The sequence below is a fragment of the Sapajus apella genome, unplaced genomic scaffold, assembly GCF_009761245.1.
Source record: "Sapajus apella isolate SASKATOON/1434 unplaced genomic scaffold, GSC_monkey_1.0 scaffold20, whole genome shotgun sequence".
In the NCBI taxonomy this organism is placed as follows: Eukaryota; Metazoa; Chordata; class Mammalia; order Primates; family Cebidae; genus Sapajus; species Sapajus apella.
This window is the reverse complement of record NW_022436960.1, coordinates 10,649,473-10,676,673: the sequence shown is the minus strand read 5'-3', so window position 1 is coordinate 10,676,673 and position 27,201 is coordinate 10,649,473. Positions and strand designations below refer to the sequence as shown.

The following is a 27,201-nucleotide window of genomic DNA, read 5'->3' as shown; positions in this document are numbered from 1 at the left end:
AGACTGAGGCCTGGGAGGCTCAGCCCACCTGCCCCAGAGCACCCAGCTGGTTGGCTGAGGAACTCCAGGCCCTCTGTCCCCTGTGTCCTCAGCATGCTTCCCCACGGCTCCAGAGCACAGTGTTGTCACCCCCACCCTGTGTCATCAGTGCCCTCAGAGGTGGGCTCTCAGACCAAGGAAGAGAACTGAAGCTGAGCCTGTCACACCAGCCCCGGCCCGGCCCCACCCCGCCCCGCCCCGCCCCGCCCCGCCCCGCCCCGCCCCACACTGCTGGGGAGGACCCAGCGGGGCTTCCCCTCTTGAGGCAGGAAGTGGTGGGAGAGGTTTAAAAGCGTCCAAGAGGGGAAAACAACCCTCGGAGTAGTGAAGCAAATACCTTGAACAGCCCTCCCACGGCCCTGCCCCACCCCACCCGCAGACCCCACCCACAGACCCCGCCCACCACAGCAACCCTGGTGCCTGGTCCGCACTGACCACCTGCCCCTTTCTTGCTTCCACAGGCTTCTGGGACTCCTCGCTGAATCCTCCACGAGAAAGAGAGAAGCCAGGAGAGCCCCCAAAAGACCGCACCCCCGGATCGCCCCCAGTCTCCAGCCTCAGGCCCACAGCCCGTGACGCAAACTGTGCCTGTGAAATCGAGCTGGCGATAGGAAATGACCGCTTGTGGTTTGTGAATCCCATTTTCATCGAGGACTACAGCGGTGCCCTGCCCACTGACCAGCCACCTCTTGGAAACTGCCCCGCACACCCCTTGCCACCCACCTCTGATGCTACCTCGCCCACCTCCAGGTGGGCCCCACGCCGCCCGCCGCCCCCTCCCCCAGTGCTGCCCCTGCAGCCCTCCAGCCCAGCCCAGCCCCCTCTGCTTCCTGCTCCTGCCCCCACCCCTGCCTGTCCTTTGCCCAGCTCTTCCCCCGTGCCTGCCCCCCACGTCACACCCCATGCCCCAGGTCCCCCAGATCATCCAAGCCAGCCGCCCATGACAGCCTGCGAGAGACTCCCACGCCCCACCGCAGGCCTGGGCCGCCTCAGGGAGGAAGCCATGAAGCCAGGGACAGCCTCCAGCCCCTTGCAGCAAGCCCCTGCCCCACCACTGCCAGCAAAGAAGAACCTTCCCACTGCCCCTCCCAGACGACGCATTTCTGAGAGGGTGTCCTCAGAAGACCAAAGTGCAGGGATGGCGGCAGAGGGGGACCAGCTCAGCCTGCCTCCCCAAGGGACCTCAGACAGCCCTGAGGACACGCTCCAGGGGAGCACAGAGCAAGGCCAGGAAACAGAGGTGAAAGCCAGCGATCCTGACAGCATGCCGGAGCTACCCAGGAAGGCCAAACAACCCCCAGTCCCACCGCCCAGGAAAAAAAGGATCTCTCGACAACTGGCCTCAGCCCTCCCTGCTCCCTTAGAGAGCGCCGAGCTCTGCACACAGGAGATGGCTTTGGAGACACCCATGCCGGGTACACCCAGAGATGGCCAAAGCCCTGCACCCCAGGCTGGGACTCAGCACCCCCATGTCCCGGCTGCCGCCCATGCCCAGAGCTCTCCAGAGTTCAAGGGCTCCCTGGCCTCCCTCTCGGACAGCTTGGGGTTGCCTGCCACGGCCGCTGACCAGGACTCCTACTCGACCAGCAGCACGGAGGAGGAGCTGGAGCAGTTCAGCAGCCCCAGCGTGAAGAAGAAGCCCTCCATGATCCTGGGAAAGGCGCGGCACCGGCTGAGCTTCGCCAGTTTCAGCAGCATGTTCCACGCTTTCCTCTCCAATAACCGCAAGCTGTACAAAAAGGTGGTAGAGCTGGCGCAGGACAAGGCCTCGTACTTTGGCAGCCTGGTGCAGGACTACAAGGTGTACAGCCTGGAGATGATGGCGCGCCAGGCCTCCAGCACGGAGATGCTGCAGGAGATCCGCACCATGATGACCCAGCTCAAGAGCTACCTGCTGCAGAGCACCGAGCTCAAGGTCCTGGTGGACCCTGCCCTGCACTCTGAGGAGGAGCTCGGTCAGTGCCCTGGGAGGAGGCGGCAGGGAGGAGAGGGCGGTGGGGCTCATAGACTCAGGAACCCTTAGGACAAGAGAGGCCTATGCAGCGGACACTGTTGGTGCCCACCCCCCATCCCCTTTCCTGAGCACCAGCACCTTTCTCCAGCTGCTGCAAGGTAGGCTGGTAATGGTGCACGGCTCCCCCCTTTCCTAGAGCATAGACCTTGGCCGAATAGGATCTATATGATCTGCACCCTGTCTTCCACCACCAGTGGCCCACTGCCCATTACTCCCTGCCATGGGGGAACAGAGACTGGCCCCTTTGCCTCAAGCAGGACCACTGCGTGATGCAGTTTATGCTCGGGGGCCCGGTGAGATCTGGCTGAGGCTGACAGTTCCTCCTTGCTCAAGCTTGCTCTGTGGCTCCCCACTGCTCTCACGCCCTGTCTGTCTTCTGAGTATCTCCGCAGTGAAATCACACGCACCCAGATCCCACTTTCAGGCTCTGCTTTCAGGGAGCCAGCCCAAAACAGCTCACTCCTCTGACCAGCCCTTCTAAAGTAGCCTCCAGCCTTCCCCACCCTCACCAGCCTCAAGTCCGATAATGATCAAAGCTTTTTATGATTGTGGTTCCCCGTGAGAAGTAGTTGTGATCAACCACACACCTACATATATTAAAAATATTCAGACCAGGCGCAGTGGCTCAAGCCTATAGTCACAGCACTCTGGGAGGCCAAGGCAGGAGGATCCCTTGAGCCCAGGAGTTTGAGACCAACCTGGGCAACATGGCAAAATCACGTCTTTACAAAAGATACAAAATTTAGCCAGGCGTAAAGGCACGCGCCTGTAGTCCCATCTACTTGGGAGTCTGAGGCGGAAGGATTGCTTGAGCCCAGGAGGCCAAAACTGCAAAGAACCAGCATCCCACCACTGCAGTCCAGTCTGGATGACAAAGCGAAACCCTGTCTCAAAAAAAAAAAAAAAAAAAAAAAATACATTTTGTCAGCTCGCACTGCTTGGCCAAGGTGGTTGCTAAACACTTAGCTGCTTCTGAGCTAGTTGGCAAATAATCCCCTGGCATCCCTAAGCCTCTCCTTCCCCACCCAGTCATGAAAGTCTGTGCTGGGCACAGTAAGGGACATGTGGGGCTCTGAGCACAGCAGATTCATAGTGAACGTTTCTTAGAAAAGGAGCTTTGGGTGTTCCTTTCCAGGGCTTCTGGATTTTGCTAGCAGACTCCTGAAAATTGATAGGTTTGCCAGGCCACAGGATTAATGGTGGCATTTCAGGCGTGGCGAAGGGTGGTGGGATTGAGACCTGAGGCCAGTGCTGTGAGTGTGACTGCCCAGGCCCCTGTAAGCAGATAGTCGGCAAAGAGTTATTGGGCACCCGACTGCCTCAGGTATTAGCTCAGATCTAGAGACAGAGGTGAGCAGCTCACTCAAAGGTTCCTGCCTGCAGGGAGCTTACAGTCTAGCAGGGGTGACAGGCAATCCGCAAGAAGAATGAGTAGGGCCGGGTGCAGTGGCTCACGCCTGTAATCCCAGCACTTTTGGGAGGCCGAGGCAGGCAAATCACCTGAGGTCAGGAGTTTGAAACCAGCCTGGCCAACATGGTGAAACCCCCTATCTACTAAAAATACAAAAATTAGCTGGGTGTGGTGGCACACACCTGTAATCCCAGCTACTTAGGAGGCTGAGGCAGGAGAATCACTGGAACCTGGAGGTGAAGGTTCCAGTGAGCCCAGATTGTGCCACTGCACTCCAGCCTGGGAGACAGAACGAGACTTTGTCTCAAAAAAATAAAAATTAAATTAAAGAAACACAAATAGAAAAATCAACTGGGCATGGTGGCGTGCACCTGTAGTCCCAGCTACTCAGGTGGCTGAGGCAGGAGAATAGCTCGAATCCTGGAGGCAGAGGTTGCAGTGAGCCAAGATTGTGCCACTGCACTCCAGCCTGGGCAACAGAGCAAGACTCCATTGAAAGAAAGAAAGAAAGGAGAGAAAGAGGGAAGGAAGGAGGGCAGGAAGGAGGAAGGGAAGGAGAGAGAGAAGGAGGGAGGAAGGGAGGGTGGAAAGAAGGAAGGAAGGCAGGCAGGCAGGCAGAACTCTGACGTGTAATAAGTAAGGGCATGTGGATGGGAGTGAGGTCAGGAGGCTGTTGGGGGCAGGACCCCTGGGACCTCGTGAGCCCCTCTGTAGACCTGGCTTTTCCTGTACGTGAGATGGGGTCATGCAGGGTTCACGTCCAGGGGTGAGTAATCTCACTCACATGTGAACAGCATCACTCTAGCCATAGTGCCAAGTGGGAGCAGAGAGACTCAGACTCAGTGTGAGGCCACTGCTGTCACAGCCGAAGTGAGCAGTGAAGGTGGCTGGGGCCAGGCCGGAGGCAGCACAGATGGGGAAACGTGGTTGGGTTCTGGGCCTGTTGTGACGCTGGAGCCGCAGGACTGGCTGGAGCCTGGATGTGGGAGTGGGAGAGGGGAGGTAGGATGTGTCCAGGCAGTGTTGTCCCTGGGAGGACAGCGTCCATTCTGGGGCAGGCACTGGGGACAAGTTGAGGAGCTTGGTTTGGGACATGTGACAGTGGAGATGCTTATTAGACACCAGGTGGGGAGGTTGCGCCGGCCTTAGAGGGCCGAGTCTGCAGTTCTGGGGCTAAAGAGAGCTGTCTGGGAAGTGTCAGCACAAAAGAAGCCATGAGACTAGATGAGATCATCTGGGTCTAAGAACTGAGCCCCAGGCACCATGTAGACCAGGAGGGCATGGAAGGGCATGGGGGGACATGGAAGGACATGGAAAACTCAAAGTGGCCCAGAGGAGGCTGTGGTCAGCCCTGCCTTCCAGTGTTGGGGGAGTGTAAGAGCTGAGGCCCAAGGGAGGAGTCAGGGGTGCTGAGCCATGGAAAGGGTGGTGGAAGGACTTTTCTTCTGGAAAGGGATGACAACATGGACAAAGGCAGAGAGGTGGGGAATGAGGCTGGAGGGTCACGGGCCATTCACACAGGCAGTGAAAGTCAGCCTGAGGATTTGGCCCAGAGGCAATGGAGCCCCCCGCAGGGTGTGTGTGCAGGGCAGAGCAGAGGGAATGAAATGGGGACTGCTCAGGAGGCTGGGGCGGGGCAAGGCTAGTACCCTGTGGCCTTCAGCAGAGCAAAGGAGGTAGAGCCAAGCTGGACCCCTGCTGAAAGCAGCAGGAGTGACTCCAGCCTCAGGGCCGCCGGCTGGCAGGAGGAGATATACCATGGGTCCTGTTAAGGCCAACTCTGTGTTGGGCATCAGATGCCAAGAGGTGCTAGACTTGGAGTCTGTCCTGGCAGGTGATGTGGCAGAGTGTCACCAGTGCCTGTCGTGGCACAAATGTGTGGGGCAGAGAGGTTTCCAGGCAGCGGGAGGTGGCGGCTGAGCTGAGCCACCAAGGACAGGGAGGGCTGGAGCTGCAGAGATGGGGAGAAGGGCCCTCCAGAGGGTGGGAACAAGGTCAGCTCCACAGCAGCAGTGTCATTCCAGACACTGCACGTGCCAGCCTTATGATTGCAAGCCAGACCCGATGGGCCTAGCTACTATTGCGCCCAAGAAACCACAGCTCAGAGAGGTTCGGTGACCTAGCCATGAGGACAGAGCTGGTAGCAGCGCTGGGCTTCAGACCCACGCAGCCCAGCCCTTTCCATGAGCTGAGTGCTCTGCCTCTGCCTCTTCCTTCTGAGCTCTGCCCATGTGAGCAGTCAGATGGTGGAGGAACTTAAACCACATAAAAGGCCGGACAGGGGTGGGCATGGTGGCTCACCTGTAATCCCAACACTTTGGGATGCCGAGGAGGGCGGATCACTTGAGGTCAGGAGTTCAAGACCAGCCTGGCCAACATGGCAAAAGCCCATCTCTACAAAAAATACAAAAATGAGCTGGGCATGGTGGTGGGCGCCTGTAATCCCAGCTACTCAGGAAATTGAGGCACGAGAATCGTTTGAACCGGGGAGGTGGAGGTTGCAGTGAGCCAAGATCACACCATTGCATTCCAGCCTGGGCAACGGAACAAGACTCTATCTCAAAAAAAAAAAAAAAAAAAAAAAAGGGCTGACAGAACTCCATGCTTAGGGTGCTTGTGGTTTTATTAGGGAGACATGTCACAAGGAACAGTTAGAGCAAAACAGTCCTAGCGCGTGGCTGGTGAGGGCCTGAGCCTGCGGGAGAGGAGGTGCCAGGAAGAGAACCTGCAGCTCTTAGATGTGAAGGGGCCAGGAGGGCGTGGACACAGCCCTCTCATTTTGCAGTTCAGGAAACAGGCCGTGGGAGAGGAAGGGACTTAGCCAAGGTCATGCAGAAGCCCAGGACAGTGGGCAAGTGCAAGCCCCTGCTCCCAGGTCAACTCCATCTGCTCCCATCTCTACCTGTGGAGGCTCCAAGGATAATGAGGTCGGGAGGTGGGCATGGAAGGAGGATCAGGAGCGGACTGAGGGAGGTGAGGGCAGCCCTGTGTTCTGCTGAAGGGGAAGAGGGAGGCAGCAGCAAGGGACCAGGGTGGCCATGGGTCAGCCATGGGGAATCAGTGGTCTCTATTGAGACCCAGTCCCGGGGGAACATGAGCCCCCCCCTCTCCCAGGTCTGGGGCAGCCCAGGTGTCTCCCTCAAGGAACAGGACTTGGGACCTGCCCTTACTGGGCCCATAGCCAAGACCCATCCTCTGGAGACAGAGCAGAGCCAAAACAACTTCCTGAGAATATGTTCCTACAGTCACCCAAAGCAACGGAGCCTCCCTTGGTGTCAGGTAGACATGAGTTCAAGTCCTCGTTCAACCCCCAACCCACCCCATGAGACCCTAAGTTGGTCCATCTTCAGAGTGGGGATCAGAGCACATAGGCCTCAGAGCAGCTACAAGAGCAGAGCACCAACTCCTGCTCCAAGAGCAGATCTGACTGCCTGTCAGATAGGACGGCATTCAAACAGTGAAGGAACGAGCCGTGTGGACAGCCGCAAGGCCACTGTGCCACGCAAAGCGAACTGCAGGAGCAAAGGCCCTGGGGCAGGAGCAGGCCTGGCAGTTGGTGGAACAGCCTGAGCACGCGGAGCAAGCAAAGCAATGAGTGAACGGCCACAGGGCTCGATCACAGGAGGGCCTCCCAGGCCGTGGCAAGGCTTTGGCTTTGGCTTTGATCTGCTTGCATGGGAGATGGGGGCCATTGGAGGTTTCCAAACAGAAGAATGTCATGATCAAAGATGTCATCACAGGACAGCACCAGCTGCCGTGTTGAGAAGGGACTGTAAGGGCCAGGGCAAAAGCCGACTGACATAACCCAGGCAAGAGATGATGGCGGTAGCCTGACCAACCCAGGTCAAGGTAGTACCCATGAAAGTGATAAAAAGTCAGGTTCCAGGCCAGGCGCGGTGGCTCATGCCTGTAATCCTGGCACTTTGGGAGGCCGAGGCAGGTGGCTCACAAGGTCAAGAAATCGAGATCATCCTGGCCAAGATGGGGAAACCCCATCTCTACTAAAAATACAAAAATTAGCTCTGCTTGGTGGCACACACCTGTAGTCCCAGCTACTGTGGAGGCTGAGGCAGGAGAATCACTTGAACCAGGGAGGCAGAGGCTACAGTGGGCCGAGATTGCGCCACTGCACTCTGGCTTGGCAAAGGGGAGACTCTGTCTCAAAAAAAAAAAAAAAAAAAAAAAAAGTCAGGTTATGGATATACTGTATTTTTGAGATTAGCATCAAGTGGGTTTGGGAATGGGAAGGGAGTTATTAAGAATAATTCTACCAGTCATTTACTGGGCATTCAGGCCATGAACTTACAGCTGCCCAGGTTGTGCACTGCACAACTCCAGTATAAATAGCACCCTCTGAAGTTATGTACTCATAGGCATCCCTGTGAGAGTTTGCGCTCTGCCAGGCCCTGTGAAAAGCATCAGGATACAATGACCAGTTAGCATTAGTCCCCAGGGGCTCCTGTGCCAGTGCCTCTCCAGTGTGGCTTTCTGTTGAATATACTACGCTCTCTCGTGTGTCAGAACCACAGGGTGTAACTGCTGGGGCTGTGAGTGTCCTTCCAGGGGCCAGGGGATGGGGATGCTGTGCTGTTGGGCAGCAGAACCAGGTGGCAGGATCCCTGCATCTGGTTTCCTCACCCTTGCTCTCTTGTTCACCTGCAGAAGCAACTGTAGAGTCTGCCTTGTACAAATGTGTCCTGAAGCCCCTGAAGGAAGCCATCAACTCATGCCTGCATGAGATCCACAGCAAGGACGGTTCACTGCAGCAGCTCAAGGAGAACCAGCTAGTGATCCTGGCCACCACCACCACTGACCTAGGTGTGACCACCAGCGTGCCGGAGGTGCCCGTCATGGAGAAGATCCTGCAGAAGTTCGCCAGCATGCACAAGGCCTACTCGCCCGAGAAGAAGATCTCCATCCTGCTTAAGACCTGCAAACTCATCTACGACTCCATGGCCCTCGGCAACCCAGGTCAGTGGGCAGCCTGGAGGGGTCTGGGCGAGGAGCTGTCTTTGTATGGGCCCATGACCCCTCCCTGACAGGGACTCCAGAGCTCTTAGAAGGCCGCAGACTGCCCAGATTCAGATCAACCTTGGAGAGGAACTAGGGGTGGGTGGGGGTGCAATTCCTGGGCCCTCTTAGAGTTACCTGGGGACTGGGAGGAGAGCCATGATTGGCAGCTGCCCTGGAGGCAAGTGAGGAAGCCAGCCCAAACCTTAACTTTGTGTGAATTAGGAAAAGCATGGTGTTAGTTTCCTAGGGCTTCTGAAACAATACCACAAGCTGAGTGGCTTAGCCAGTAGAAGTGTATTGTCTCAGTTTTGGAGGCTGGAAGGTTCAAGATCAAGGGGCAGGCAAGGCTGGGCTCCTTCTGAAGATGCTGGGGAAGGTTCTGTTCCTTCCGAGCTTCTGGTAGCTCCTTGGCTTGTGGCCGCAGAATTCTGATCTTCATGTGGTGTGCTTCCTGTATGTGCGTCTGTGTTCCAATTTCCTCATTCTGTAAGAATGCCAGTCACATTGGATTAGGGGCTCACCCTTCTCCAGTATGACTTCATCTCAGCTCATTACAGCCACAACGACTCTATTTCCAAATAAGGTCACAGTCTTAGGTACTGAGGGTTAAGACTTCAACATATAAATTTTAGGGAACACAATTCAACCCCTAACAGGTACCCTAAACAATTAGCATTGATTTGACTCCTAAGTCTACGGGGCATGGACCACTATCTGATCTTAGTCAGCCGTGCCTGAGCTTGAGGGGGCTTACTTATGGGTCTGTGGTCAGAGGTGGGTCAGTTGGAGGCCAGCTAGTCTGGGATGGCCTTGCTTACATGCTGGGTGGGTGGTTGGCTGTTGGCTGGTCTGGGATGGCCTGCCCACATGCTGGGTAGTTGGTTGGCTGTTGGCTGTTCTGGGATGGCCCTGCCCACATGCTGGGTAGTTGGTTGGCTGTTGGCTGTTCTGAGATGGCCTTGCTCACATGCTGGGTGGGTGGTTGGCTATTGGCTGTTCTGGGATGGCCTTGCTCACATGCTGGGTGGGTGGTTGGCTATTGACTGGTCTGGGATGGCCCTGCCCACATGCTGGGTGGGTGGTTGGCTGTTGGCTGTTCTGGGATGGCCCTGCCCACATGCTGGGTGGGTGGTTGGCTATTGGCTGGTCTGGGATGGCCCTGCCCACATGCTGGGTGGATGGTTGGCTGTTGGCTGGTCTGGGATGGCCTTGCTCACATGCTGGGTGGATGGTTGGCTGTTGGCTGGTCTGGGATGGCCTTGCCTACATGCTGGGTTGTTGATTAGCTGTTGGCTGTTCTGGGATGGGGATGACTGAGCCACAAGTTTCTCATCCTCCAGCAGATTAGCACAGGCATGGGCCCATGACAGTAGCTGGGCCCAGGAGAACAAAGCCTGCAAGGCCCGTTGAGGCCCGCCCTTGAGCTTGTGTGACGTCACTCTCACACCTTTCATTGACTTGTTTACGCACAGGACCATCCCAGACTCCAGGAGTGAGGAACATTTCCCCTCTTGACGGAAAGAATACAAAGGCACATTGTAAAGGGTGTGGATATGGGGAGGGGAATCCGTGGGACCATATGTAATCGTGTGACTTTTGACTACAGTCCCCCAGGCAAACATGAACAGGCATCACTGCGCGCTGGGGCACAGCTCAATGAAGAAAATGCTGGCAGGATTCATCACTTCAGCTGATGGCCTTGTGCAGTGAGCAAACTGTGTACCTGGACACGGCTGCCATGGTAACAGAGAGTGGATGGATAGCCACCTCTGTAGACTCACAGACGTGGGTTCAAATTCCTGATCAGTCACTTACTACCTGTTTTACCTCGAACGATTTACTTAACTCCTTAGAGCCCAATTTCCTCACCTGAGGAAGCTGCTTTACAGAGAGGGTCCCTAAGACCCCTAATGGTTTGGAAGCCATACTCAGTCACCTGTGAGCATTAGAAGCAATGCATGTAAAATGATGGCCTCCATGCATAGCACCCGGCAGGCTCAACACACGTGGCTGTGTTAGGAGACGAATCTCTTCCTCTTCCCTGGAGAAGGGCAGGCCGGTTTGGCCATTGACCAACAGAAAGCAATTGTGGGGTGTGATGGGGGTATGGTGCCAGACCCCCTCGCCCGAGAAACCTTTCCTCTTCCATCTGGTACGGGCCACAATTCCAGGTTAGAGTCCATTTTTGTGTCAAACTGATTCGTGTCCCGCGACCATGTGTTAGAATTGTGCGCCCTGAAAGCAGACACTATACCGAGGCGAATTCCATATTAACACTTCATTCAGCCTGATGTTGGAGATGTAATGGGAAGAGAGAGAGTTGTACAACCAGAATGTAGTGATGTGTTTGTTTTCACAGAGTGGACATGAGGCTCAGAGGTCGGGTGTCCTGTGCAGCCTGGAGCTCGGAGAACAGGGCCAGAATGTGAACTCCTCAACTGAGTAACCTCCAGGAAAATCCCCAAAGAAGTAGGTGGGGGGCAGCAGGCAGCCTGCAGAGCCCAGAGCTCTTGGCAAATTTGACCTGGTCAGCCCCAGAGGACTGGGATCCAGGGAAAGAGTCAAGTATGCCCTGCCAGGCAACATGAGATGGAGGGTTAAGACCCTCTTGTGGCCTGGCAAAGGGTGTCCGAGAACGAGCGGGGCCTTCTCGAGCTTTCTCGGAGAGAGGCAGTTCTGGAACTCTCTGCAGCAGCAGGGGCCAGGGAGGGAAGCAGGCCAAGAGGTGTCCTATGAGGCATGCAGGGGAGCAGCCGTCAGATTGGATCAAGGCAGAAAGGAGACAGAGACCTGGGGGACCCTCTGCTGGGAACAGCCTCTGGGAGAGCAGGCAGGCTGGACCTGGGACCCTGCGGGGACATCGAAGAGCAAGGTCCAGGCTTCCTTGCCGGTTCTGCTGCTTCTCGGCTTCTGGCTGTGTTCAGATGACTTAGGTGCTCAGCCTCAGTTTCCTCTTGTGTTCAGTAGGCACAACCACAACCGCCTTGCAGACCTGTCTTGAGGTTTAGACGAGTCTGGAGTTTGCATGTTGCCCAGCTGCTGGCCCTTAGTCACAATAGCTATTGATTGGTTTCAATGCTGAGTTTCTAATTAGGGAAATTGTTTCCCCTGGGACTTGCTGGGCTTGGTGGTAAAAGTCAGGGCCAAGGGTTTTATAAGACATGATCAGGAAGACAGCTTTGGGCTGAAAAGGGCATTTCCATTCTTGAGGAGTCCCAGTTTATCCAGAAATCTCTGGCTTCCTGGAATTCTTTTTAAAACCCCATGAGGGAGCAGCAACATTAAAACACCATGATTTTTTTTTTTTTTTTTTTTTTTTTAGACAAAGTCTCATTCTGTCACTCAGGCTTAAGGACAGTGGCATGATCCTCCAGGCTCAGGCAATCATCCCACCTTAGCTTCCTGAGTAGCTTGCAATACAGGCATGTGCCACCACACCTGGCTAATTTTTGTATTTTTTGTAGAGATGGGGTTTCACCGTGTTGCCCAGGCTGGTCTCGAACTCCTGAGGTCAAGCAATTTGCTTGCCTCAGCCTCCCAAAGTGCTGAGATTACAGGTGTGAGCCACCACACCCAGCCTGACTTTTTTCAATTGACAGATAAAATTGTATGCATTTACTGTTACAACATGATGCTTTCAAGTATGTATATATTGTGGAATGACCGAATCTGTCTTTGTGTTGATAATCAAACACCGTGATTTTTGCTAATGATGAATTTGCTTACTATTAACTTACCAGAGAGCAGGGACTCGAGGAAGGAATGGCTAATTTTGAGGAGGGGGAGGAGAAAGAAAGGAGCTGCTGGAGGGGGCATGGCCGGTGCAGCCTGCAGACGAGTGGAGTAGAAGCAGGTGCTCGTCGCTTTCCATCCTCACCAGGTGAGAAGGGGCAGGCTGGAATCTCTGCAGATCCAGAAGCCAGGCCCAGGCAGGGAGACTGTGAGCCATGAAGGTCAGCCCAGGGTCTCCCCCAGAAACCAATGGGTTTCTTATCAAGGAAGAGAAAGAGTATTTCCCTCCTACCACTGGGTGAGCACTGGACTGGGAGCACCGTGACTCCCAGTTTCATCTCTGCCCCTCCCCACTGGCGAGGACTGCTCCATTCGGAGCCTTAGCATCTCCACCTGGGTGGAATTGGTCAAATGAGTTTGGGATTTGCCAACTCTAAATCCAAAGAGCAGAGGATGTGGGGTTCATCCACAGTCCTGGGTTTGAACCCTAGCTTCTGTGCTGTAGTCTTGGACATTAGTCTCCCTGGACCTTTTCCTATGTGTAAAATGAGGCTGAAACGCTTGTCATGTTGCTATGCAGGGGCTGGGACAGCCAAGGTGCTCAAGGAGATACTTTCTGAGCCTCAGTTTTCTCACTCTTAAAATGGGACTAGGAATGCCTCTCTCTGGTCTATTGTGAGGGTCAGAATTTATGAATGAGTGTTTAGATGCTGGGATGCAGGAACAGCTGCCTCCCAGCCACGTTCCCAAAAATAGAGAAGTTGAACTCAGTGGTTTCCAAGATGGGTTCCACAAGGCACCCCAGGGGCCACCAAAGGTTCAAAGGACAAGCTGGGTCCCAAGCCAGCTCCGCCCCAGACAACGCTGCTTGTACCTGTTTTACACATGGGGTTCTTCATGGAATTTTGTTTCAAGGGTTCTATTTCTTTAACGTTTCATTTGAAAATAATTTCAAACTTCAAAAACTCTTAAGAATAGAAATAGTACATAGAAACAGGAACACCTACAGACTCTATGAATTGTTGACATCCTACCTCCTCCGCTTCATCATTTTCTTTCTCTCTCTGCATACATAATTTTTTTTCTGAATTGTGTAGGGGTACGTTCCATACATCTGGGTCCTTTACCCCCAAACACTGTCCTAGGTATTTTGTGGCATACATATGTATGTAAGATTACATAACTCTTACATAACCACAGTAGAGTTGTCCATTGCATAAATTTACATTAATACAATGGTTTTTATCTAAACTTCCAGGTTGTCACGTGACTTAATAAGGTCCTCTTTAGAATTTCCCCCTCAAGTTCAGGATCTAGGGAAGGGTTAGATGTTGCATGTGCTTGTCATGTGTCTTTAACCTCCTTTAATTTGGAATATCTCAGATCTGTTGCGGAATGATGGAAATACAGTCTGAGGAATGTGTCATTTGGCAGTTTGACTGTTGAGCAAACATCTTAGAGCTACTCACTCAAACCTAGATGGCACAGCCTACTATCCCCTGGGCTATATGGTCTCGCCCATTGGCCCCAGGCTACCACCCTCTACAGCATGTGACTGTACTGAAAACTGCAGGCAAGTGTAGCTCAGTGGTCAGTATTTGTGTATCTGAACATAACTAAATGTAGAAAAGGTACAGGAAAAATCTGCGTTATGATCTTACGGAACCGCCGTCATATATGTGGTCCATCGTTGACCAAAACTTCGTTATGCCTCGCGTGACTATATTTCCACAGCCTTTAACGATAATGGATGTTTTTTTAATGATAATTGAGGGATACTGGTTTTTTTCTCCGCCCCCCACCTTTTCTTAATGAAAGTTCCTCATTTGGTGTTTGTCAGATGTTTCCTGATGATTAGATTGAGGTCAGGCATTCTCAGCCAGATCCCAACTGACTTCAGTTCTGACTTTGACATTCAGCAATTTTAGAATGAGGTCCCAGGCATTCAGCTCAGGCCTCCCCTCTGGCAGTTGATCGGGCAGCTGTGTAGTCTATGGCCTTGCTACCCGAGGTGTGGCTGCAGCCCAGCAGCCCTTCATTGAGCCCTGGGAGCTGTGAGTGACCCCACAGAGACAAGTCCTGCCTACCTCCGCCTCTGACCTACTTCCTCCACCACTGACTGCTTTAAGCAGAAAACAGCCCTCCCTGGCCACCACTCCTGACTTCCTCCCTGCCCTAGCCCTGCCTCTAGTCTTCCCAGCCCCCTCACCTCCAGGGAAGATGCCTCACCCACCTGCCTCACTGCAGCGATGCAGGCAACAGTAGCTTGATGTGGTACCTGCATGGTCCACCTGAAACGGGAATAAAATAGGGCGGGCCACTGGCAAGACCTGTTGGAACAGTGAGGAAAGGGGTAAACATGGAGACACAAGACCTGAGTTAACTGGCCATGCTGCCTTCTCCAGAAAGATAAGGCCAGGATTAAACCTAGAATTCCCTCACTCTAAAGCCTGTGCTTCCATCACCATGCCAGTGGCCGGCCTGGGAATAGACCCCAAGTTTCAGAATCCTGGTCAAGTATGTTTTCTCCTATCACAACCTTAGGGTCCTGGGTTAGGCAAATTGGGGAGTTCACAGAAGCAAATGGCTTTGGATAAACTGGCCCTCCCTCCTGGAGTCAGGAGCAGACTGGATTCTTCAGGGACTTCGTGAGGCTTGGTGAGAGCAGCTAGAACTTCTAGCTGCTAGATTCATCCCTTCTATTACTTTGACAAAGAAGTCATTCCCACCTCTTTGATGTCTGAGACCAGTCATTCAGAGCTGGTCCTGCTGCTGGGGAGAAATAGATTCAAGCCCAGAGAACCCGCCTTAAGATGGGAGGGGGAAAAAGAGGGTAGGGGTGCAGTTCGGGAATCTTCTAATGTGAATCCCAAGCAGGAGGCACCCCAGAGGGTACTGACAGCCAGAGGCTGCCTTTTTAGCTGCTTGAGTAGTCTGTGTAAACAGCCTGATACCACCCCCATGAGCTTCTGGAAATATGGCCCGACTTCCGGGATCGAATACACTCATGCCCAGGTGCTGGGATGTGGGGGCCAGCTGGGTGATGATAGAGTCCCAGGTCCCTTGCCATCCACTTCCCTGGCAGGGACCATAAAGTCAAGAGTCCACAGCTGGTTCAGGCAAGGGCAGCAGCAGAGGATTGGATGGGAGGAGGGCTTTCGATGGGGAGCCCAGGGGCATGGAATAATGGGCCTCATAACATTGACTGGGGGTAGAGAGGACAGGGAGGTAGGTCAAGCTGTTGGTTTTTTTAAATCTTTGTTTAAAAAAATTAAACTGGGCCGGGCGCAGTGGCTCACGCCTATAATCCCAGCACTTTGGGAGGCTGAGGCGGGCGAATCACAAGATCAGGAGATCCAGACCATCCTGGCTAACGTGGTAAAACCCTGTCTGTACTAAAAATACAAAAATTAGCTGGGCCTGGTGCTGGGCGCCTGTAGTCCCAGCTACTCAGGAGGCTGAGGCAGGAGAATCGCTTGAACCAGGAGGTGGGGGTTGCAGTGAGCCAAGATCGCAGCGCTGCACTCTAGCCTGGGCAACAGAGCGAGAGTCGTCTCAAAAGAAAAAAAAAAAAAAAAAAAAGGCTGGGCGCAGTGGCTCACGCCTGTAATCCCAGCACTTTGGGAGGCCAAGACGGGTGGATGACAAAGTCAAGAGATCGAGACCATCCTGGTCAACATGGTGAAACCCCATATCTACTAAAAATACAAAAATTAGCTGGGCATGGCGCACGCCTGTAGTCCCAGCTACTCAGGAGGCTGAGGCAGAAGAATTGCTTGAACCCAGGAGATGGAGGTTGCGGTGAGCCGAGATCACGCCATTGCACTCCAGCCTGGGTAACAAGAGCGAAACTCCGTCTCAAAGAAAAAGAAAACTAAACTGATTTTTGATGATCAAAGTCACTCATGTTTATTGTTGCAAATTGATCAATAGTATGTTGGTGAATTTCTTTGTAGTCTTTTTGTGATAACTACAGATAGATAGCTAGGTAATTGGTTAAGGAAAGGTAGATAGATAATTGGTTAAGGAAACATTTGCTGCTATAACAGATAAACCCTCCTATTTCTAACTCAACAGAAGTGTATTTCTCACTCATGTAAGTCCAGTTGTATGGAGAAGGGTTGGGAGTGGAGGGCCATGCTCCATATGGTCATTCAGGGATCCATGCATAGGAAGGCTTCCTAGGTCTCCCTAGGGATTGACAGGAAGAGGGGTCATGGACATCTGAAAGACAGCTTTTTCACCCCATAACACAAATGGAGTGCAGGCCCCCTAAGATGTCATGTTCTAAGGCTTATAGGATACATTCCCCTCCTGTCTTCCATAATAATTATGTCTAGCATTTACTACTCCATGCTAATCACCTTCCATCTGTCTTGTCATCCTCACAGACACTTCAGGGGATGTGGACACTGTGATTATCCCCATTTTACAGCTGAGAAAACTAAATCTCAATGAGGTTAAGTAGCATGCTTAGGGTCACACCTGAGTAGGTGAGTGGTTGACCTGAGACTTGAACCTGGGTCCTTTGCTGAAACCCAGGACCCCCCGGCCTCTCCAGCCTGCCTCCCCAGGGCATCCTGAGGTCAGAGATGACCTCAGAACAGACAGACACAAGCCATGGCTGCATTTTGCAGTGCCTGCAATCTCATCCCTTCTCAAGCCAGAGTGGGACTTTGTGGCTTCAGGCCTCAGAGCCCACAGCCTGCGTAGCTGACTGGCTTGCGGGGTGAACTCTCTGAAGAGGAACCCAGGGAACTGGAGTGATTTCCTCAGGTATACACTGTTGCTGAGAGCAGAACTGAGACTTAACCAACCTCTGTGCAAAGTGCAAGCAACCAAACAGGGTGGCTTCAAGGAGCTCAGTGGGAGGGAGGAGGCTGGCTTCTGATCTCATGACAGCCACAGACTTTACAAGTGACCTCCAACCAACCATTTCTCCTGCCTAGGCTTCAGTTCTGTCATCTGTGCAGCTGAGAGTTCTGACTAGATCAGTGTAGTTTCCTAACTATTCCCAGGAAACTCTCTAGGGGCCACAGACATAGCTGGGGGCCACCTTGGGGACAGTAGAGGGTCGTGGTTGAAAGGACATGAGCAGGCCAGCCCTGTTGCTCCACCTTGAGTCAACCAGAGAAGCTCAACTCTGTATAAGGTTCCCATTACCAAAGCCTTCCTCTGCAAACACAGATTTGAAGTCCGCTCTTCTGAATGGTCTCTAATTCTTGGTATCATACATTTTTATCAAGTAAATTCATTCATTCAGTGATTCAGCAAACTTTTTTTGACAATGAGCAAAACTTAGGAAGACCCAGTCCATGTTTTTAGGATGTTCACAATTCAAGCGAAAAACAAACATTAAACAAGCAAGCATCTTGCAATGTGATGATGATATTCATTCATGCGTTTAGCAAATACGTTCATTAAACACCTACTATAGGCCAGGCACCACTGAGGTGTCAGATATGAAGACTGAGCAAGGTAAGGTCCCTGCCTGAATAAAACTTACATTCGAGTGGGGGAGATAAACAATAACAAGTAAACAGAAATGCAAAATATATCCCCCAAGGTGAAATGTGCAACTGGGGTGGATAAAGCAGGGTCGGGGCATCTGGGGAGTGTTGGAAGAATTTGCTGTCCTGGGGCAGGGTGGTCAGGGAAGGCCTCTCTGAGTTAACGTGTGATATTGATTTTCCCATTCTGCAATGCCAGAACTGGGGAGAACCATTACAAAGACATTGGGCCTAGTAGAGGAGGTCTTCAAGGAAGACTTCCAGGAGGAAGAAAGTGACTTTAAGTGGGAATTGTGATGGAGAGCAAGGGCCAGGGCAAGGCAGTGTGATGAGCCTCGTGCTGCCCCAGAGTTGCAGCACCAGCCACTGGCTTTCAATAAGAGCCCAGTCAACAAATGGGGGCCCGGGTGGGGCAGGGGGAGTAGTTTTGATAAGATGCTCAATCCTTTCCTCTCCATCAGGGTCTGCAAACTGTGGCCCTCCCAGCCATCTCTGGCGCACCACCTGATTTTGCAAAACAAGTTTTATTGGAACACAACCCATACATATAGTCAGCATCTAGGGCTGCTTATGTTCTAAGTACTGAGTTGAATATTTAGGACAGAGACCGTGTGGCCCATGAAACTAAACATATTTACTTTCTGGCCTTTTACAGAAGAAAATTTGCTAGCCCCTCTTTTAGACAATGCTTCTTCGCTCTGTCACCCTGGCTGGAGTACAGTGGCACAATCATAATTCACTGCGGCCTCCACCTCCCGAGCTCAAGCAGTCCTCCTACCTCAGCCTCCAGAGTAGCAGGGACTATGGATGCATTCCACCACACCCCGCTGATTTTTTTTTTTTTTTCCAGTAGAGACAAAGTCTCACTATGTTGCCCAGGCTAGAGTTAGGGCCTTTCTAATCCTCACTGTCTGTGTGACCCAGCTGAGTACTGTTCAGCTAATTTTGATCTTAAAACAGAGCTTTCCTTCTCCAAAATCTCCCAGCCAAAGAAACATGCATAAAGCCCCACCCAGGGTTTTGAATTGTGATCGGCTACCCCCATAACTACAGATGGCAACCAGATGTGACTGGGCAAAAAAGAAAACAGAAATCACCAGGAAGCAGAGGCTACAGCCAGCAGGGCTTTTGGATGCACAGCCAAATGGACGTGATCTCTGGTCCACCCAAGACAGATGTTCAGCTCACAGGGGAAATATTTTGCAGCCAGCATCCCAATGGTGCTTCCTGAGGCCCTGATGTGGTCAGGGCTGAGCCCTGAGCCTGGGGTTCCAGGCTTCTCAGGAAGGAGAGTGCAGTCCTAACTGCCAAAATGATGGGCTGGGGCCCTGTGCGTTTAAACGATGCTTGAAGCTTGTGTTGGTCCGTGAGGAGCTATCACGCCTGTATGGATATTTTCTCATGAATGTCAACAGCCAGAGACCCAGATTCTAGTCCCAGCTCCGCTGCTGATCAGCTGTAGGGCGCTGAGCCTCAGTGTCCTCACAGTGTGGTTGGATGTGATGAACTAAGGCCAATGGTGTGCTCGAGTCGGCTCGCAGCAGCTCGTGGGAGCTCACTGTGTGCATCTCTGCCCAGCTGTGTTCATGTTGGCAGCGTGAAGTTCGAAGTTGTGGAAATATTTAGATTATGGAAATTGGCAGATGCTACAAATCAAGGTTGATTTTTTTTCCTGCAGAAAGCCAGTTGTTAAGCATTTCCCAGCACACCACTATGTAAGGCCCACAGCACATCCGGTGCCTATGACCATGACCTCCCCCTGGCAGGACAGAGTGGTACCCAGTAAGAACATACATGGGGCACAGTTCAGTCCACTGGCAACAGCCTACATCCCAAGCCTATGCTGGGGGCTGGAAAGGCAGTGATGCAAGAGAGGCTCAGAGAGGGTTAGTGACTCACCTTGGCTCACACAGCCTCCATCCCTGCCTTCCCAGGCAGGAGGAACCTATGTGTGCAAAGTCCTGGAGAAGGGAGCGTGCACTCAGAGGTCAGGGAATGGGCTGTGGTGCAGCCCAGTGAGATGTTATGTGGGAAGGTGATGGAGGCAGCATGTCATCTCAAGTTGGAAGATGGAAAGTGGAGTAAGTACCAGGAACCCTGGGGCAGCCCAGGAGGACTTCTTAGAGGAGGTAGATCTTGAAGGAAGACAGTCGAATTAATAGGAACATGGGATTGTCAGCCAAGATTCCTCAAGGAAAACATGGGGAGAAGAGCAAAGGACCTTCCATAGCCAGGGGGCACAGAGCCGCAGTCCTGGGCTCCTTCCCTTCCTGTTCCCCTCACACCCACACGGCCCGCCCTGAAGTCCCCAGACCTAGGGCCCTAGTTGGCCCATCCTTTGGCTGAAAGTCCTTATTCCCTCAAGCAGGGTTTCTCACCCATGGCCCTGTGGACATCTGGGGTGTCCTCTGCATCACATGATGTCATCAGCGCCAGTGTTGCTGGCCCATTTTGCAGATGTAGAAACTGAGTGTGGCCAGAAAGGCGGGTCATTAGGCACAGCATTGTCTAAAAAATTAAACAAGTACGGGCCATGAGCAAACCCACATTCACTGGACAAAAATGACAGAGGCCTCCAGGGTGCCAGTGGTATACTGCAGGAGGCCGCCTAGGCTGCAAGGGAAGATGGGAAATGGAGTCTTTATTGGCTAAAAGTCCTGTCCTGGCTAAAAGGAATTTTAGAATAGAGTTTGAAAATAGAGACTTGGGCTGAGCATACAGTGGCTCACACCTGTAATCCTAGCACTTTGGGAGGCTGAGGCGGATGGATCACTTGAGGTCAGGAGTTCAAGACCAGCCTGGTCAACATCACAAAAGCCCGAATCTACTAAAAAAAAAAAAAGAAATACAAAAATTAGCTGGGTGTGGTGGCCAGCGCCTGTAATCCCAGCTACTCAGCAGGCTGAGGCAGGAGAATCCTCAAACCTGGGAGGCAAAGGTTGCAGTGAGCCAAGATCGCACCACTGCACTCTGTCCTGGGAGACAAAGTGAGACTCCATCTACAAAAAAGAAAAAGAAAATAGACACTGGACAACGCAGGAGGAAGGGACGCAACTGCTAGTCACACCAGGCTAGAACTGCAGGCAAGAAACACAAGGCCCCCTGGGTCGGCTGAATGTGACCCTGAAATCACAGCCCCTGGCAGGGCCGTGGACTTCAGCCTGGGAGGGTCCTACGGACAGGAACTGCCTCTGACTCACATCCTCTGTCTCCCTGTCTGCAGGCCCAGCCCTGGTGATCCTTGACCAAGTGCTGGTTTTGCCAGCCTTGGCCCCAAGAACAAGGCCAGGATTTGGGGGAGGTGAGGGAGACACTCATCTTAGGGACAGAATGCAGGGGAATGCCCTAGAAACTCAACCACAAAGATAAATTATGTGTGTGTGTGTGTGTGTGCGTGCACGTGCGCGCGCGTGTGTGTGTGTGTATATATATATATATATACACACACACACGCACACACAGACACACACACATAATTTTTAAAACAATTTAGTGGTTTTCGGTATATTTGCAAGGTTATGTGACTAAAACTACTCCAATTCCAAAACTCTGTACCCATTAGCAATCACTCCCCATTCTCTTTTCGGCCCAGCTCCAGGCAACCACTCATGTGCTTTCTGTCCCCGTGGGTTTGCTTATTCTGGACATTGCATACAAATGGAATCATATCATACGTACACTATGTTGTCTTCCGTGGCTGGCTTCTTGCACTTAGCATAATATCTTCACAGTCTATTGGTATCACAGTGGCCAGGCACGGTGGCTCACACCTGTCATCCAGCACTTTGGGAGGCTGAGGCGGGCAGATCATTGAGCCTAGGACTTTGAGAACAGACTGGGCAACATGGCAAAACCCCGTCTCTACCCAAAAAAAAAAAAAAAAAGCCAGTCTCATAACCTAGTCTCAAAGAAATGAATAAATATCAGTATCACAGGATGTATGAGTAGTTTGTTCCTTTTCATTCCCAAAGGCTATTCCGTGGTCTGCATGCACCACATTTTGCCTGTGTATCCACAAGTAATGGACACATGGAGCTGTCTCCGCTTCTTGGCTATTGTGACCAATACTGCCATGAACATTTGTGTGCAGGTCTTTGTGTGGAAATATCTTTTTGTTTCCCTCAGGTGTATATATAACTAAGAGTGGAACTTTGGGCTCATGTGACAAGATAAGTACTATTTTAATGCAGTATTTTTTTTAAATAAAAATTAATGCAAAAGTCATGATGAATAAAATATTGACTTTTTTTTTTTTTTTTTTTTTTTGAGATGGAGTCTCACTTTGTTGCCCAGGCTGGAGTGCAGTGGTGCCATCTCGGTTCACTGCAACCTCCACCTCCCAGGTTTGAGTGATTCTCGTGCCTCAGCGTCCTGAGTAGCTGGAATTACAGATGCAAACCAATTTTTGTATTTTTAATAGAGACAGGGTTTCCCCACATTGGCGAGGTTGGTCTTGAACTCCTGACCTCAGGTGATCTACCTGCCTTGGCCTCTCAGCATGCTGGGATTACAGGCATGAGCCACCATGCCTGGCCTTCACATTTTTGGCTGTTTTTTTTGTTTGTTTGTTTTTTGAGATGAAGTCTCACTCTGTCGCCCAGGCTGGAGTTCAGTGGCACAATCTTGGCTCACTACAACCTCTACCTCCTGGGTTCAAGCAACTCTCCTGCCTCAGCCTCCCGAGTAGCTGGGACTACAGGCGTGTACCACCACACCTGGCTAATTTCTGTATTTTTAGTAGAGACAGAGTTTTACCATGTTGACCAGGATGATCTCAATCTCTTGGCCTCATGATCCACCCACCTCAGCCTCCCAGAGTTCTGGGATTACAGGCGTGAGCCACCGCGCCTGGCCTTCAGATTTTCAGTGAAGTCAGGCTGTCTGTTTTATGATCCTGTGCTTCTGTGCCACAGGAGTGGTCTTTTCCAATCAGCCTGCAGTTCCCAGCCCACATACATTTGTGACAGCTGACGCTAGCAAACAGATTGGCAGCCAGATTTTAGATATAGTCATTGTTTCTTGAGTGTAGCGCATTCATTAACTTTTTCCACCTGGTTCAAAATCTGACGGGCTGTTTTGATAAACATGTGTGGGGCACACAGTTTTCCTTTGGCCTCAGGCCTCATTATGGCTTTGACCACCTGCCCCATTTCAGTTAATCCTCAAACATCCTCAGGCACCTTGTTCTCCAACCTCCCTGCCAAGGAGAGAGGAAGGAAGGAGCTTGCTACAGTCCACAGCTGGTGAGTAGTGGAGCTGGGATTTGAACCCAGGTCTAGGATTGGAGACCCTGCCTTCACACTGCACCTTTCAGCAGTGTAGCCTGTAGTTGCCCAGGAGGGTCAATTTAGGTCTCTGAAGTCTTCTTTTCAGGGAGGCCACAGCCTCACTGTTACCAGGACAGATGCGGACGTGCAGAGTTCACTATGAAATTTGGCAACCTGGGCAACATGGCGAAACCCCATCTCTACAAAAAAATATATATACATACAAAAATTAGCCAAGCATGGTGGTGTGTGCCTATAGTTCCTGCTACTAAGGAGGCTGAGGTGGGAAGATTGCTTGAGCCCAGGAAATGGAAGTTGCAGGTGAGCTAAGATCAAGCCACCACACTCCAGCCTGGGTGACAGAGTGAAACCGTGTTTCAAAGGCGGGGCACTGTGGCTCACACCCATAATCCCAGAACTTTAGGAGGCTGAGGCCAACATGGTGAAACCCCGTCTCTACTAAAAATACAAAAATTAACCAGGAGTGGTGGCACATGCCTGTTGTCCCAGCTACTCGGCAGGCTAAGGCAGGAGAATTGCTTGAACCCTGGAGGCGGAGGTTGTAGTGAGCCGAGATCACGCCACTGCACTCCAGCCTGGGTAACAGAGCATGACTCTGTCTCAAAAAAAATAAAAAGAAATTTGCTTCCTCCCCTGGAAGTGCTTGCCATGAGCTACGCTGAGGCAATGGGAGGGCCATCACTGAGTGAAACACCCCCGTGTGCCGTAGGAACTTGCCACTTAGGCCTCTCATGTCCCCAAATGAAGCCATCTGTGAAAAATTTACTTTAAAGCTAAGAGTTAGAAAAATAATTTGGTTCCCCCAAGAAATAGGTGTATTTTTTCTTCATGGACAGTGAGAATGTAACTGATTGTGCTTTCCTCTTTGCTTTGGCCAGCAGGAAATTCAAAGCCAAATTTGCTGCTGTAAAAGAGTAGTTGTATAGGTTCTTGCTTATTTGTTGTTGTTTTTTGGTTTTTGGGTTTTTTTCTTTTTTGAGAAGGAGTCTCACTCTGTCACCCAAGCTAGAGTGCAGTGGAACGATCTCGGCTCACTGCAACCTCCGCCTCCCGGGTTCAAGTGATTCTCCTGCCTCAGCCTTTCAAGTAGCTGGAACTACAGGTGCCTGCCACTATGCCTGGCTAATTTTTCTTTTGTATTTTTAATAGAGACGGAGTTTCACTATATCGGCCAGGCTGGTCTCGAACTCCTGACCTTGTGATCTGCCTGCCGTGGCCTCCCAAAGTGCTGGGGTTATAGGCGTGAGCCACTGGCCCCAGCTGACTGTTTATTTGTATTTTTATGTTTCCTATAGTATCGTCCCTCTGGTAATTTATGTTTGTCCTGATGGTTTTCAAATTTTTATTTAGATGTTACTGTTTTATCAGGTATATTTCCTGATGGTCACTTAAATCTTTGCGAACATGTTAAGAAATACACTTTTTGCAGGAGGTATAAATTGCTTGGCCTGTGCTTGGATGGATCATTCATCTCACCCAAATCACAAAGGTAGCAGCACCAGCATGGGTTATTCTGGGGCCACATTCAGAGCTGGTAACCCCCAGCTGAGTCTGGAGACCTTTGCCTGAGCCTGGACTCCCTTTGCTTAGAGGAAGTGAGAAGTGGGCTGGGGACCAGGCGCGGCCATTCCCACCATGCAGAACTGCTCACCCAAGCCTCATTTTCCCAGTGCACATGCAGAGGCTGGCCACAAGGCCAGCTAAGGGCCTGCAGGGAGATTCTGTTCTGCTCAGAATTCTCCACCCACAGTTCTAGCCTTGGGCTTTGTGTTGCCAAACGGGCTATCTTCAGAGCCAGCCGAGAGCACACCGGGAAGGCATCTTTCGGACCCAACTTCCACCCGCCTTTCTGCCATTGTTCCTTTATAGAGCGCCCTCCACCTGCCATGCCAGGCGTCTGTTGCTGGATGCTCTGAGCCCTGTGAACATCACCCTCAAAGACAGTAGTAATGAGTTGATACTTCCGGGGGTCTTTACATTTTAAAAGGCGGCCTTAGGATAGGGCACTGTTTAACCTAAAGATAGGAAGAAGGCTGAATGGTGACCTTTCAGGTCTCGGAGTATCTGGGTGAGGGAAGAGGTTTCTGTTTTGCAGGTGGCAGGGAGATGTATGCTTAATGGGGACAGAGAACCTTCCCAGAACCCATGAATGCTTCTGGGTGGGTCTGCAAATAGGTGTGACGTGAATCTGACTGTCAAGCAAGCAGCAAGGGGCAGTCATGGGGAGGGAGGATTAGGAAAGGGGAAGGTCAGGGTCTTGCTCATCCCAGCTGAGGGCACTTTCTCAGTTCCTTCTTCGTAAACCTGGACTGTTTCTCAGGCCTTCCGAGGAGGCTGCTACCTGGGTCTTCTCTGTCCTGAGAGTGAGTCATGAGAGAAGGAACATTCCTCTTCCAGGGATCGCCACCCACACTCAGCAAACCACTGTCCCCTACACTGGGCAGAGGGCATCTCCCAAGGAGAGCCTGGAACTCATCTCCCTCTGCCTCCTTCTTCTTCCCAGGGAAGCCCTATGGGGCGGATGACTTCCTGCCTGTGCTCATGTATGTGCTGGCCCGCAGCAACCTCACGGAGATGCTTCTCAATGTGGAGTACATGATGGAACTCATGGACCCCGCCCTGCAGCTGGGGGAGGGTGAGTCACCACCCCCGACCCATCGGGTGCATTGCACACCCCCAACTCAGCCACACCACGGGCACTCCAGGTGGCCCAGTAGCACCTGCCGGATACCAGACTCATGGAGCTCTGGAGCTATGAATGTGAATGTGAATCCTACACAGGTCCTATCTGGCAGGAGCTCACAGATTAGGAGAAAACATGAGCCAGTCCAGAGACTGTGCCACCTCCATGTAACAAGTGCTGGAATAGTTGGAAGCCCAGAAGGCATGGGAGCATGTTACCCAGACTGTGTGGTCAGGGAAGGCTTCTTGGAGGAGGTGACTTCTGAGCTGAGCAATGAAGGATAAATAGGAGCCAGCTGATAAAAAAGGGAAAAGGTTTTTAGTAGGAACAGCAGGAGCTGGTAATGTAAAAGATGGGGTGAAGTGGCATGTAGTGCTCACAGTAAGTCTGACAGAGAGTGATGATTAGTTCTTAGATAGGGGTGGTCCCAGGCCCCTTACTCATAAGCCCTGGGTCAGGACCTCTCATCAGGGGGAGGTTAATGATCTGGGTAAGAAGCCTTGCATTCCCCAATAGGATGAAGGCAGAGGTGTGGTTTGGTCCACCCCATGTTCAGTTTCCCTTCCCCTTTTCTCCTTCTCACCACATCCTCCCACCCACTTAGCCTCAGCAGCCTGTCTACCAAGAATTTTTTGAGGGGCAGCCACCCAGATACCAGCTCTGACGGAGCCCTGAGTTCTCCTCTGAGACATCAGCCTCAAAGGATGGAACCATCCTCCCAGGCCCTGAGGGTCCCCCTTGGGCTTTGTGGTTCTTGAGATGAGCAGACTGTCTTTGCATCTGTTCGCATTTTTTTGCATGTTCCAGTCTCTGGGGTGATAGTTTGATAAGATAGTTCCGTGAGTTGTTGACAGCTCAGGGGAGCGTGTTAAAGGCATGACATTTGCTGTCATATATAACTTTGGCTTGTGTCACTGGGACCTCTGTATCTACCTTTTTTTCTCTTTAGTTAAAAATGTCCTGTAATTGGAACAAGTAGTCTTCCAAGAGGTCCAGGTATTCGAGAGAAGCCAAGGTTTCTTCAGCCCAGTGCAGCCATATACTCATCCATCTATTCATCTATCTATCCACATAGCCATCTATCCACCCACCCGTTCACCTTCCCATCCATCCATGCATCCACTCATCCATCCAACCACCCAGCCATCTACCCATCCACCCACCCATCCATCCGTCTGGTCATCCACCCACCCATCATGCATCCATCCAGCTATCCACTCATCCACCCACCTACCCACCCATCCACATATTCACTCATCCATCCACATATTCATCCACCCATCCACATATCCATCTACCCATCCACCATTCATACATCCACCCACCCATCTGTCATTTATTCATCTATTCAGCCATCCACCTACCCATCCATCCATCCATCCATCCATCCACTCATCCACCCACTCCTCTACCCATCCACCCACCCATTCACATATTCACCCAGCCATCCACATAACCATCTACCTATCCACCCACTTATTTATCCACCCATCCACATATCTACCTACCCA

General features: G+C 51.9%; 1 protein-coding gene and 1 long non-coding RNA gene across 4 annotated transcripts in view; one reads left to right on the top strand and one right to left on the bottom strand.

The window, feature by feature from the left end:
• Positions 1 to 27,201, top strand: part of RIN3 (Ras and Rab interactor 3) — a 173,767-nt gene that overhangs the window by 136,116 nt on the left and 10,450 nt on the right. For 2 of the 3 annotated variants that reach the window (XM_032287593.1, XM_032287595.1), the window contains 3 exons: positions 501 to 1,994; positions 8,127 to 8,435; positions 25,511 to 25,642. In XM_032287593.1, coding sequence (XP_032143484.1) covers positions 501 to 1,994; positions 8,127 to 8,435; positions 25,511 to 25,642 — 1,935 coding nt within the window. The remainder of the gene's footprint in view (positions 1 to 500; positions 1,995 to 8,126; positions 8,436 to 25,510; positions 25,643 to 27,201) is intronic. The other variant, XM_032287594.1, reaches the window with a different exon arrangement.
• Positions 17,429 to 20,498, bottom strand: LOC116557860. The gene is made up of 2 exons (XR_004271734.1): positions 20,451 to 20,498; positions 17,429 to 20,227 (listed from the first exon to the last, which is right to left on the bottom strand). It is a non-coding gene; the product is annotated as an uncharacterized LOC116557860 (long non-coding RNA).